At 38.2% G+C, this 14,067-nt stretch overlaps 1 protein-coding gene across 1 annotated transcript; it reads left to right on the top strand.

Annotated features, from left to right (window-relative positions):
• The first annotated feature begins 3,702 nt into the window (after positions 1-3,702).
• LOC110607126 (S-adenosyl-L-methionine:benzoic acid/salicylic acid carboxyl methyltransferase 2) lies at positions 3,703-5,509 on the top strand. Its single transcript, XM_021746200.2, has 4 exons — positions 3,703-3,863; positions 4,187-4,591; positions 4,681-4,935; positions 5,073-5,509. The coding sequence occupies exons 1-4, from the start codon at positions 3,789-3,791 to the stop codon at positions 5,436-5,438; spliced, it is 1,101 nt and encodes a 366-aa protein (XP_021601892.1). The 5' UTR covers positions 3,703-3,788; the 3' UTR covers positions 5,439-5,509.
• Positions 5,510-14,067: the final 8,558 nt, after the last annotated feature.

The raw sequence follows: 14,067 nt of genomic DNA, 5'->3' as shown, positions 1-14,067 counted from the left end.
CGCCTTGTGGCCTTATTTAGTGGGACCAACTCCCGGATAGTCTAGCAGAATCTGCCTTGCAACTTGGCTTAGCAGAATTCGCCTTGTGGCATTGTTTATTGGGACCAACTCCCAGGTAATATGGCGAAACTCATCTTGTGATCTAGCATAGCAGAATCTGCCTTGTAGTTTTGTTTAGTGGGACCAACGCCCGGATGGTCTAGTGAAACTCGCCTTGTGATCTGATTTGGCAAAATCTGCCTTGTAGCCTTGTTTAGTGGGACTGATGCTCGGATGGTTTGGCAGAACCCGCCTTATGACCTGACCTGGCAGAGTCCACCCATTGGCCACTTTTTGTCTCCCTAATCTTTTTCCTTTTTTAGGAGGAAGGTAATCCCATCGTCCCTTATCACTAAAAAATATAACATGTGAAAATACCTTGTTAGCTTTGTTATTTAAAAAAAATATCTTTCTATTACAAATAACACGCTTAAAGGGGGAACCACTCAATTCCCTTAGATGGCTAGCTCATGAGATTTCTAGGCGGATGACTCCTGGGGTTTTTAAAAGTTTTCTACCTACCCAGTAATTATGTTTGCAATGTGCTCACTATCCCTGATTGAGAACTCGTAGGGGTCATACATGTGATAACATTCTGTTATCATTGCAGGGCTCGTACTACTTTCCAATCAATGCTTTTCGGAGCCTCATCTGATTCATTTTTGGATCCAGCCCTCTCTTGGGTCGCATTTTAACCGCTTTTGTTTGTACCTTTGATTTGCCTACAGATGCTTTCTTCCTTCTTCCGAGATCCATTTTTGATGCCTCTCCTTGAGCCTTATACTGCCAAAGGTAACTTACAGCCTTTGAATGTACTGGAGTATTTGTTCATTGTTTAAGTTATCAAAGTCTGCTTCGTTGACCACTGGAGACATGTTTTCTCTATTGTCAGGGGCATAAAAAACGATGACTCCCTCATTGGTAGCAATATTAGCAACAGCTCGTGAACTACCGGCTATCTTAAAAGTGAAAAGAGAGATATTTATTTTTGAGAAAATGAGTATGAGACCGATTGTAATCCAAATGAATAGTATTCAAAGGATTCCTGACAATGAAACCAAATGATATTGCTGAGATTAGATTGATGATATAGCCAAAAGGGAGCTGCACTGTGATTAGTTAGATCCTATAAGTAAGAAAACGCGAGGTGGTGGTGGATGTCTATGACAGCCACTCCGATGCTAAAGTCAGTATCGACAAGACTAGAGAATATAAGAAATTATTTAGAGTTTTAGTGTTAGAGAATAACATACTTTTGTCTCTGTGAGTCTTTTCTTTTTATAGTATGAGAGGTAGAGATGAATAAGGTATTTTTCGATAATTTAGCGGTGATGTGGCCATCTGCTTGATAAGAGACATCGCCAGTTAACAGATGGAAATCCTGCGATCATAGTATAAGTTGGATTATGCCTATTAACAGTAATTTTATGCCAAGACTAGCCCATTCAAAGGAGGAACAAGTTTTGATGATGCACTGGGAGTTATAGTGTTCGAATTAAGGCTTCCCTCGGAATAGATTGTATTTTCTACTCATTTGATCCTTGGCACATGGACCTATCTTGTGATGACAGCTCACAATTACTTTAGACTGTTATTATATAGCATCATTTTTCAGTAAATAAATTAATTTATAACACAGTTTATATGTAATGTTCTGAGATCCAAAATAAAGGGGTTTATGGTGAGGGTGTAAACTTGGCCAGAGAGGAGGGTATTTATAATACCCGGCTAGACTCCGGTATCGGAATTCCTACCGTCCGGTGGAATCTCGGATATCGAAAACCTCTAGGAGGGTAAAACCATGTTTTTATAAAATGTTTTCATGTATTTTGTGGTTTTAAGTAAGAAGAAAATTGAGTTTTGAATGAAAAAGACCATGGAGGGAAATCCAGGTTTGGCCGCCGAACCTCATGTTTGGCCGCCGAACTTGCATGAGTTTTGGAGGCACTTTAGGCTTCCGAAGGTGGCCTGGCCAGCCCCTATAAGAAGCCCTATGGCCGAAAATGGGCGAGTTTGTTCCCCATTTCCGGCCAGAGGTGAGTCCATGTCCTCCCATGGGAGATGCCTTTCAGCCGACCTTGTGGTTCCAGATTTGACAGATTTTGACGTCATTCTAGGGATGGATTGGCTATCTATCCATGGTGCTACCTTGGACTGCAGAGACAAGATAGTCAGGTTCAGAGGTCAGGATGGGTCAGAAGTTGTCTTCAGGGGAGACAGGAGGGGTACACCTAGAGGTTTGATATCAGCTCTACAGGCTCGTAGGTTTCTCAGGAGGGATTGTCAGGATTTTCTAGCTCATGTGAGAGAGCTGGATAGTCATGTTAGAGAGCCCGCCTCAGTGCCCGTGGTCAGAGAGTTTTTAGATGTTTTCCTAGACGAGCTGCCAGATTTACCACTTGCTAGGGAGATAGAGTTTGAAATCGAATTGATGCCTGGAATCAGACCGATCTCTATCCCTCCCTACAGGATGGCACCAGCTGAATTAAAAGAGCTTAAGGAGCAGTTGCAAGAGCTGGTAGATAAGGGTTTCATCCGACCGAGTACCTCGCATTGGGGTGCTCCAGTGCTGTTTGTGAAAAAGAAGGATGGATCCCTTAGACTTTGTATCGACTACAGGCAGTTGAACAAGGTCATTACCAAGAATAAGTACCCGTTGCCTCGGATCGACGATCTATTCGACCAGCTAGCAGGAGCAGGTTGTTTCTTCAAGATAGATCTAAGATCCGGGTACCATCAGCTGAGAATAAGAGAAGAGGATGTGCCGAAGACGGCGTTCAGAACCAGATATGGGCACTATGAGTTCCTTGTGATACCGTTCGGGTTAACCAATGCCCCTGCAGCATTCATGGACCTCATGAACAGAGTTTTCAGTCAGTATCTGGATCACTTCGTTATTGTTTCTCCAATTTTATAATTATTTATTTTTTGTTTTCATTTTTTAAAATACATAGATAATAAAATTAAAAATTATAATTTTTTTACTCCATTAAAAAATATTATACCTTATAAGTTGTATCAATTGATAAACTTATAAATAAATATTAACATGCATTAATAAAATATAGCAAGTCAAAGGATATATGAAAAAACAATAAGAATGTGAAACAAATAGAAAGTAGTTGTTTGAGGGAATTTATTATTTTTTATGTGGGTATTTTTAATTAAAAATAGTTGTTTATTTTAATTTTTAAAAATTGGTTTCAAATTTCATAAAATATAAAAATGGACTTTAGTTCTAACTTTTATATAAATAATTCATGGAATTAAATTTTATTTGTTTTCAAATCAAACTTATAAAACATAACTTTTAATTAAATTCAACAAAATTACAAAATTGAATTTAACATAATCAAATTAGCGTGCATTTCAAAAAAAAAAAAAATTCAAAATATATACAAATTTACCTGTGTGTAACCACCATGTCGAGCGGTGAAAAGCAAGAGGAACACGAAGGAATCGAAGAAAGGGACAGAAACCAAAAAGGTGACGTAAGCAGAGGTGACATGTGTGAACGGTGTCATTGCTACGTTAATGTCAGTTTCATTTATGATACAATAGACGAAGTCTACCCAAAATAGATATATATATTTTTGATATATAAATAAATAATTTGTATCTCAATAATTGAAGCTACCAATCTCAACGTATTCACGCCAACGCCTATAAATAGAGGCAGATTCATCTCATCGCAAACCACGAGCTCACCCAATAATCAAGCTTAATTAAAGAGACACATATATATAGATATGGAAGTTGCTCAAGTTCTTCGCATGAATGGAGGAATGGGAGACACAAGCTACGCTCTGAACTCATCGGTTCAGGTAATTAATTTCTGCTTATACTTGTGGCTTACTTTTATTGGTAATAATTCAATCCATATAATTAATATTTGGTTTTATTTTTGTTTTTTGTTTTTCTTCAAAAAATTTATTCTCTAAATATATATATATTCTCATATAACTGTATACTAGTGAAACCAGCCAATCGAAATACTGAAAATTGTTGGTTAACCGATAGAAAATTGTCATCCACAAGTTGAGTCAATGGTAAAACGACTTAAATTCAAGATATCGATAAATTCAAAAGTTGTCATAAATATTTGACTGCATAATTCAAGATATTAATCAGCTCAAATTAACTGCAGCAAAAGGTGATATCCATGACCAAGCCTATAATACAGGAAGCAATGATCAATCTCTACTGTAGCATCCAGCCGAAACATCTAGCTATTGCAGATCTGGGATGTTCATCAGGACCAAACACTCTATTTGCAGTGTCTGAACTCATCAAAGTAGTGGATGAGCTTTGTGGAAATTTGGGCTGTCAATCACCAGAATATCAGGTGTTATTGAATGACCTTCCAGGGAATGATTTCAACACCATATTCAAGTCCTTGCCAGAGTTCCAAAACAGAATGAAGAAACAATTAAAAGCTGAAAGCGGACCATTGTTTTTCACTGGTGTTCCTGGTTCTTTCTATGGCAGGCTTTTCCCAACCAATAGCTTGCATTTTGTTCATTCATCTTATAGTCTCCAGTGGTTGTCTAAGGTGGAACATTAATTAATTAAATTCTTTTTCTCCTCTAATATCAATACTGTAATTTCATCATGTACTGATATATATTGCTTTTTCTCTAGGTTCCTGACGGTCTGGAGGGTAACGAAGGAAATATTTACATGGCTAGTAACAGCCCACTAAGCGTTCTCAAGGCATATTATGACCAATTTCAAAAAGATTTTTCATTTTTTTTGAATTGTCGCTCGAAGGAATTGGTAACAGGAGGTCGCATGGTTTTGACATTTTTGGGTAGGAGAAGTGAAGATCCTTCTAGCAAAGAGTGCTGCTACATTTGGGAGCTTTTGGCTATGGCTCTCAAAGAAATGGTCCTTGAGGTAATCTTGCTAACTTCAACAATGTAAAGTTATACACTAATATGTAATCAAGGGTCAGTCATACCAAAAGAATCTAAAATTATATATTCTCAGTAAAATCATCTTACTGTGATTGAAATTATATGTTAACGATGCAGGGAATCATTGAGGAGGAGAAATTTAATTCCTTCAACATCCCTCAGTATACACCATCCCCATTTGAAGTACAATCCGAGATTGAAAAGAAAGGGTCTTTTAGCATTGATCGGTTGGAGGTCTCTGAAGTCAACTGGGATGCTTATCACAATGAATTTAACCTCTCTGATGCATTTAAGGATGGAGGTTATAATGTTGCTAGGTGCATGAGAGCTGTGTCTGAGCCTTTGCTTATTGGACATTTCAGCTTTCGGAAAGAAATCATTGACGATATTTTTCGCCGATACAAAGCAATCCTAGCTGATCGCATGGCGAAAGAGAAAACTGAATTTGTCAATGTAGTTGTGGCCATGACTAAAAGAGGATAAATTCTTGTCTAAATTAACTTGGTCATGTGCAATATATTTAGCTTCTCTTTTGTTTTTTTTTTTTTTTTCTTGATCTAGCCGCAAACTTCCTATGTGATGGTTTGCAAAAATAATTGTTCCGGAATTTGGATTATTTCCAAAAATTTGATAGTAATAAATAAATAATTTTATTTTATTTCGAAAAGAGTTGGTATATTAATTTTGTAAAATTTATTTCAAATTCTATTAAATATAACAATGGAGTTTATTTCCAAATTTTAATTAATTTCATGAAATCAAAATTTATTTTATTTTTTTCAAATCAAACTTATAAAACATTAATATTTAATTAAATTGAAAAAAATTGAAAAATTGAAAATTTAACATAATCAAATTACACCAATTCCAAAAAATATATATATTTTTATATAAATAAATAGTCCTTATCTCAATAATTGAAGCCAGACCTCGTACAATTGCAGTAAACACGGACCAAACTCTACGTGTTCACGCCTACGCCTGTAAATAGAGGCAGATCGATGTCATTGCAAACCACCTAAGCCACTTGTTTATTAATTTTTTTGAAATGGAATTGTGTTAGTAGAATTTGAAATTTTTTTAATTTATTTAAATGTATTTATTATTAAATTAAATTTATGAGTGTAATTATTTATTTATTAATTAATTTTAATATTATCTAAATGCCGCCCAATGACTCAGCAATTTCTTTAATTATTTATAATTCTATTAATTTGTTTACCAGCCATTCACATTAGTATCAGTTTAATAACTACATTATATTAAATTTTGTTTAATCTTATCATTATGTAGACGTTTTCATTAGGACAAAAACATATAATTTTAGTGATGTCAGCAACATGAAGTAAGAGAATACGCTATTGCTGACAAAATCAGAAGAAAAATAATCAGGACCTTATTAAATCGGGGCACGAAAACTGTTGTAAGAAAAATATCATATGGTGTGAAAATGATTTTTTTATTTAATTGCGTCAATGTCTATTCACTAAATTAATATATGGTCAATAATCCAGTGCTTTTGGATTTTGTTCATACGATATTTCCTCAACAACTAGATGCTTTTTTTTTTTCTGGAATATGATATTCTGTGTACACACTCGATCTTTATATATATATAAAATTTGAATATTACTGATGATGATATTTATATAAAAAATTTTAATTGAATAATTTTAAAATAGTAATAAATTAAAAATTTCTAAACACACAGATCTAATGTCGGTTTATGTTATTGTAGAAAATATTATTTAAATATATATACCTAAATAATTTAAAAACTAAATTACTTCTTCCCAAGCTCCTGATACAAAACAAAAGAAAGCAATTGTGGTCCTAATAATTCACAATATAGTTATAATATCAATTTGCATGTAATTCATGATGCAATATTAATGAATTATTTTAATTAAAATTAATTTATAATGAATATTTTTTGAAATATATTATTAATTTACTTGTAAAGAAGCAGACAATGACATGTTACTGTATATTAGTGACAGCAGACAAAGTACTGAAGTTATTGGTTAACAGCCTGTTATCTTTAAGGTTTTTGTTTTTGGTTAGAAAATTGTCATCCACAACTTAAGTCAATGGTAACCGACTTAAATTCAAGAATTTCGACCAGTTCAAAATTTGCCATAAATTTATATTTTTCAGAAAATTCTCGTGTGTAAATCACTTAATCACAGGTTTAAAATAAAAAATTTTGCAAATTTAATTTATTTTTTTATTTAAAATTTAAAAAATTAAAAATTTTGAATTTATAAAAATTATTAATTTAACAAATTAAAATAATAAATAATTTTATTCGTATTGTCTGAACTCATTAAACTAATGGACAAGCTTTACGGGTAAGTTGGATTGTCAATCACCAGAAATATCATGTGCTATTAAATGACCTCCCAAAGAATGAATACAATACCATTTTCAAGTCTTGCCAGGGTTTTAAGAAAAAATGAAGGAATAACTAGAAGCTCGAAGTGGGTTATTTTTCACTGGGTTCCTGGTTCATTCTATGGCAGATTTTTCCCAAGCAATGATCCAATTAAGTAATACTATTGCGTATTGATGTCTGCTTTAGTAATTAATCATTTATTTATAATTTTTTTTATAAATTTGGGAATAATAATGTTACCAAATTTAGTTTTAAACATTAATTGTACTCCCAATTATGAAATAGGTTAAATATTGAAGGAGAAATATAGTATTTTAGCATACAAATTTATTTAATCTTTGTTTATTTTATCACTATAAAATCAAAATTTTAATAAGTTTTTATTATAAATAATTATTAATGCTCTGGAATCCAAAAAAAATAGAGTTTACAATAGTTGGGTAAGTTTAGTCTGAGAGGAAGATCCCCTCTCCTTTTATTCTTTTCCTTTATCTACTAGTGACGTCCAACGGTCTTACTACTATTGGGCCACTTGTCTCTGTCATACGGATACAGACGTACAAAAATATCAAACGTCTACTCCATGCGTAACGACAATTTAATTTCCCCTGGCACGCGTGTAAGCAGATCTGCTGGACAGATGGGCCGGTTATCCCATCTCCTGATAAGTCTCAGAACTGATCTGAGCTTGAGAAGACTGAGATCCAATGGAGGCCCGACCTCAAGGTCGGATAGTCTAGGCCGGCTCATTGAGGGGGTTTTTAATCCATAGATAGAGTTGTCATCATGGGTCTGGTCTTGTATCGGTGTAGTGAAATCCAGCGGTCAATCAATTACAAATTATTATTTTAAACATTAGTTAATTAAAAATATATCTCCACACACTTATACTCTTAAAACTTACATTTAACTTTTGCACACAATTTAACCCTTAACTCTAAAATCTTAAATTAAATTATCTAAAAATTAATTTCTTATTTCTTTATTAATTTTTTCTTGATATTTAAAATTAATTAAAATATATAGTTTATAAAATAATAGCAATTTTAATTATTGCTAAATATAATATAATCTTTATAAATTTATATATTTAGATATATATATATAATATATCCATTTTTTTCAATAAGTCAACATACAGTATTAGAGAGGTTCACCTGTGATATTTTATTTTTTAAGAAAATGACATATTTAAAGGGTGTAACTTAATATTTTGATAATTGAAAGTCTTTAATTATGATTTATTATTTTTTATGTATAATTTATTAATTTTAATTAGTGTTAAATTAAATTAATGTTACATAAAATTTTTTTAAAATAAGTCATGAGCTATTACTATAAAATAGGGCTACATAGCAAAGTTATATAAGTTGATAAGCAGTCCCACCTGTAATACCCGGTTAGATTCCGGCATCGGGATTCCTGCCTTCCGGCGGAATCTAGGGTGTTGGATCTCTCTAGAAGGGTAAAATGTGTTTTCTAAAAATATTTTCAAATGATTTTAAGGGTTTTAATTGAAAGAAAATTGAGTTTTTAAGAGAAAAGACCAAGGAGGCGTTTGCCAGGTTCGGCCGCCGAAAGTGAAGTTCGGCCGCCGAACATGGAAAGGCTTCGGGAGCGCCTTTGGCCTCCGAAAGTCTTGTTTGAACAAACCAGGTTCGGCCGCTGAAAGTCAAGTTCGGCCGCCGAACTTGCATGAGTTTAGGGGGCACGTTAGGCCGCCGAAGGAGGTTTAGCTGGCTGCCTATAAAAGGCTCTCAGACCGAAAATGGGCGAGTTTTCTCCCCATTCTCGTGCTCAGGTGTGTTCATGCCCTCCTTAAGTCGTTTTCATGCTTTTTCTTCAATCCTTCAAGTTTTCATGAGTTTTATTCTTGGTTTTGAAGAGTTTTCAAGCTTAGATCGAAGTTTTGGGAGCTTGGAGCTTTTGGAGCTTGGATTCTCCACACCTCCGAGTTAGAGATCACGCAACCCTCGATCTTCAAGAGGTAAGTGTAGATCTTTGCTTCCCTAGTGTTTTTATAAAGTTTTATGAAGGTTTTAATGGTAGAATATGGGTAGATATGCATGTTAGGCTTTATGTGGGTTTTATGCCCAATGTATGATTATATGTGTTTATGTGATGATATGTTGTTAGTTTATGCTCCTTTATACTTGTGGGAGTGAGTATGCATGATGGGGAGAGAGTATGTGAGATTATGGGTTGTTTTGATGGTTTTGGCCTATGTGGGTCATAAGCTATCCATGTATGTTTTGATGTTGTTTTTGGAGTTTAATCAAGCTATTAAGCTCCTTTGTGCATGGTTAGGGTTTATGCATGTTTTGGTAAGGTTGGGTGTTTGTTTTGGGGTGTTGGAAGGTTTGGGAGGCTTCAATGCATGCGAAGCTGAGTTCTGCCCTTCTGAGAAGAACTCAGGTTCGGCCGCCGAAGGTGGTTTCGGCCGCCGAACCTGCCTTTGGATGCATGGATTGGCCGCCTAACCTTGCCCCCGAAAGTTGAGTTTTGGCTTGAAAGCAGACTTTCGGCCGCCGAAGGAAGGATTCGGCCACCGAAGGTGCCTGACTTTCGTCTCTGGAGTGGGACTTTCGGCCGCCGAAAGTGCCCGAGTTTCGTCTCTGGAGGGAGGGTTCGGCCGCCGAAGGTGCCGCCGAAAGTGCCCTGTCCAGCCTTTTCAAGGTTGTTTTCTATGCATGTTTAAGTGATGTTCTAGGGGGTTTTTGGGGAGTTGTTTATGAGTTGTTTAGAGTGTGTTGGCACCTCATTCGAGTCCACCTGTGTAGGATCGGACCCGGGGGACCGAGGAGGCCATCAGTGGTAGCTGTTGCCGAGTCAGTCAGCGTCGGCTACAGAGGTGAGTAGAACTAAACTTAATCTTTTATTTTAAAGAAATCAAATGCCTAAAGCATGTTCATGCATCATGTTTATATGTAATAGGGTTGATTGCACTAGTTTCACGAATATGGCGCATTGCATTATTTGATGTTGATTCAGGAGGTTTGGACCAAGGCGACTTCAATAGCCCACTTCTGTCATTGAGTCTTGGGTAAGTCCTTTGAGAGCCGGACAAGTACATATAGGAAAGTCCCTGTGCGCTCTCTGTGGACTAGGTACCCTGTCATGTATGTGAAAGTCCTGTGTGACCTCCTTTGGGGGAGCCGGGCACCGACAGAGGGAATTTTGAGGTCATGTCCGATCCTTGAGAGTAAAGGATGCTAGCAAAAAGGAACTCTCAAAAACAATCCGTGGGGAATATTTATTTGCATGAACCCCGAGACGGACAAGATGCAGTTATGTGATTTCTTTGTGTTATGACGCATTTCATGAGAGCATGTAATTAATGAACTGTTTTCCTTGTTTCTACTCACTGGGCTTTTTAGCTCACCCCTCTCCCCTAACCCCAGTGTTGCAGGTTTGAGGTTGATCGGGAAGTCTCAGAGCAAAGGTTAAGTTTATGTAATAGTATTAGATTAGTGTTTTAGTGTGGACATGTAATGTATTATATTGGTATAATGATTTGTAAGAGAATGTAATGTAAAGTTAAGTAGAGTTATGTTTATGGATTAGAACTGTGCTTGGCCCTAAGACTTGGTTAGTCCCTGTTCAATACATGATGTATGTAATGTTTTCGATGTTGAGTTGTGTTGAACTAATCTTGTGGCATGTGTTGTTTACCACGTTATGTTATGGATGAGGACCCTAGTAGAGGTCTTATGTTTTTGGTTTGATGCATGCACAGGTTAGGTTCTAGTTCTTTGGATGTATCCCAGCTTGATGTATGTTATGTTGACCCGGCTAGAGTTTTGAGGGCTCTAGAAAAGGGGGTTTCTTTATGTTTTCAGTTATGTTGCATACAGGTCAAGTTCGGTATTTACATCAGATGTTTCAGTTTTTATGTTAAAGTTTTGATCATGTATGGGATTTGACCAGGTGATAGGAGGTATGTTTGGCTTGCTACGGGTCCCGGCGGCCTTAAGCCGATCTGGATCCTAGCGCCGGTGGCGGTTCGGGCCATTACGGTAGGGTATCGGTTTTCGGGTCGTTACAGAGTGGTATCAAAGCTTTGGGCCTCGAGAGTACGGTGTGTTACACATCGGAAAGAGGTTGGCTTAGAGGTCATAGAAGGGCAAGCACAATAAGAAAGATCAAGAGTAGAATCATGTCCACTAGGATAGGATTTTGAGTCCTGTCTTGTATGATGATGTGAAATGCCATGATTTTATGCATGTGCATTAATGTTATGTATGTATGATATGTATGTGGGTTCATGTGTTTTCATATGAACCGTATGATGCTAATGATTGTTTGTATGCTTGTGTGTTGTTCTTCAGAGGAGCCAGAATGCGAGGTGCTCGTCGATCTGTGGAATCGACTGGAGTTCCATCTGAGAGGGAAGGTATGGACACCTTTCCCCCTGCTCTGCCAAGAGCGCAGTCGTGGGGAGTTAGCAGATGGGGAATATCAAGGGACCCTGGAAGGTCTTTTGATGTAAGCAGAGAAGGAATGGCTCCAAGAAGGATGTCAGCTAGTATGAGGGAAGTAGAGTCGGATGTTCAGAGAAGGGATGTCAGTTTGGGAATGAGAGTGCCAGAGGAAGGCATGGGAGATTCTCAGGAGGAAGCTCAGACTCAGGATTCCAGGATCTCAGGTTCAGGAGGGATTGATCCCTCCACTATGAGTACAGCTGCCTCAAGAGATAAAAGGTGGGGAAACACCACTAAAAAGGGGAACAGAGGCCTGAGAAGGTCAAAGAAGAGTAAGTTGTGGAATCGTTTGAAGGCTAGTTTGGGTTTTGGTGGTTCGAGCTCTGGCTCAGGCAGTTCGAAATGCATGAGGTGCGGAAGGCCGCACAAGGGAGTCTGCCGTTATGGGACTAATCTATGTTACAGGTGCGGTCAGGAGGGGCACATAGCACGTGAGTGTCCCACTGCGCCCAGGTTGGCTCCGTCCCAGCAAGCAGCTCCAAGTAGAGCAGCTCAGCCAGTGGCTCCAGCCGTGTTTCAGGTCAGTGGTCGATGCAGAGGAAGAGGGTCAGCCTTTTCTTCTGAAGGTTCCCGTGGAGAAGGTCCGTCAGCTCCAGCTCGGATCTTCACCCAAGCTCAGCAGGAGGCAGACACATCGAACACAGTGGTGCCAGGTATGCTCACTTTGGAAAGTTCTGATGTGTATGTTTTTGTGAACCCTAGTGTTTTTCTCTTTCTTTAGTTGCTCTAGGAGCCGTCGAGAGGTTGAGTTGATAGCTTTTGGGCTAGAGTGTTCTCTTTGGGTCAGTGGACTCGAGTGTGATCCATCTGTGGCAGAGTCAGTCTGCCGGTTCAGTTCTGTGACAGTTGAGGGTAGATGCCTTCCACCTTACTTTGAGGTCCTAGACTTGACTATCTGGACGTCAGTTTAGGGTTGGACTGGATTGGTTTCTGCTCGTGATGCTATCTTGGTCTGTAGAGACAAGGTAGTCAAGTTCAGAGGACAGGATGGGTCAGAGGTAGTCTTCTGAGGGAACACAGTAGGGATGCCTAGAGGTTTGATGTCGGCTTGTCAGGTTCGTAGGGTGCGTAGGAGGGGTTGTCAGAGGGTTCTAGCTCTTGTTTGAGAGTTTAGCAGTCAGGTCAGGGAACCAGCCTCGGTGGTTATAGTTAGTGAGTTCTTAGATGTCTTCCCAGGCTAGTTGTTTAGAGAGAGGTAGTAGTCAGAGTAGGGGCGAGTCTTGGTAGGCAAGGGGTTTCATCCGACCTAGTACCTCACCCTGGATTACCCCAGCGTGGTGGTGGGAAAAGAAGGACGAATCCTTGAGACTTTGTAATAACTGTAAGCAGTTGACCAAGGTCACTACCAAGGGCAGGTATTCCCATGCAGGATGGATGATCTATTGGGACAGCTAGTAGGAGCTGTTTGTTTTCCAAGATAGGTCTGAAATCCGGGTACTACCTGTGAGAGTTAGAGTTAGTTTTGGGTTAGCAGTGAGAAGAAGCCAGTTGGTTAAGATGAAGAGAAGAGTAAGGATCAGAGTAGCGCAGTGGAAGCGTGTCGAGTTTCAGGAGAAGGTTGGGTATTGCTAAGGTATGTTTGGAGGACCCGGGAGTTTTACTCCAGCAGTGCCCGTGTGTCTCTCTTTCTAGGAGAGAGGTTTTAGGTTTTGCTTGCTTGTTTGCTTGCATGTTTATGTATGATTGATGTTATGTTTTATGCTATGCCTGTTTGTTTGTGGAACATTCGGGGACGAATGTTCTTAAAGGGGGGAAGAATGTAATACCCGGCTAGATTCCGGCATCGGGATTCCTGCCTTCCGGCGGAATCTAGGGTGTTGGATCTCTCTAGAAGGGTAAAATGTGTTTTCTAAAAATATTTTCAAATGATTTTAAGGGTTTTAATTGAAAGAAAATTGAGTTTTTAAGAGAAAAGACCAAGGAGGCGTTTGCCAGGTTCGGCCGCCGAAAGTGAAGTTCGGCCGCCGAACATGGAAAGGCTTCGGGAGCGCCTTTGGCCTCCGAAAGTCTTGTTTGAACAAACCAGGTTCGGCCGCCGAAATTCAAGTTCGGCCGCCGAACTTGCATGAGTTTAGGGGGCACGTTAGGCCGCCGAAGGAGGTTTAGCTGGCCGCCTATAAAAGGCTCTCAGACCGAAAATGGGCGAGTTTTCTCCCCATTCTCGTGCTCAGGTGTGTTCATGCCCTCCTTAAGTCGTTTTCATGCTTTTTCTTCAATCCTTCACGTTTTCATGAGT

The sequence above is a fragment of the Manihot esculenta genome, chromosome 2, assembly GCF_001659605.2.
Source record: "Manihot esculenta cultivar AM560-2 chromosome 2, M.esculenta_v8, whole genome shotgun sequence".
Classification (NCBI taxonomy): Eukaryota; Viridiplantae; Streptophyta; class Magnoliopsida; order Malpighiales; family Euphorbiaceae; genus Manihot; species Manihot esculenta.
The sequence above is the reverse complement of the archived record's forward strand: the minus strand, read 5'-3'. Positions and strand labels throughout refer to the sequence as shown.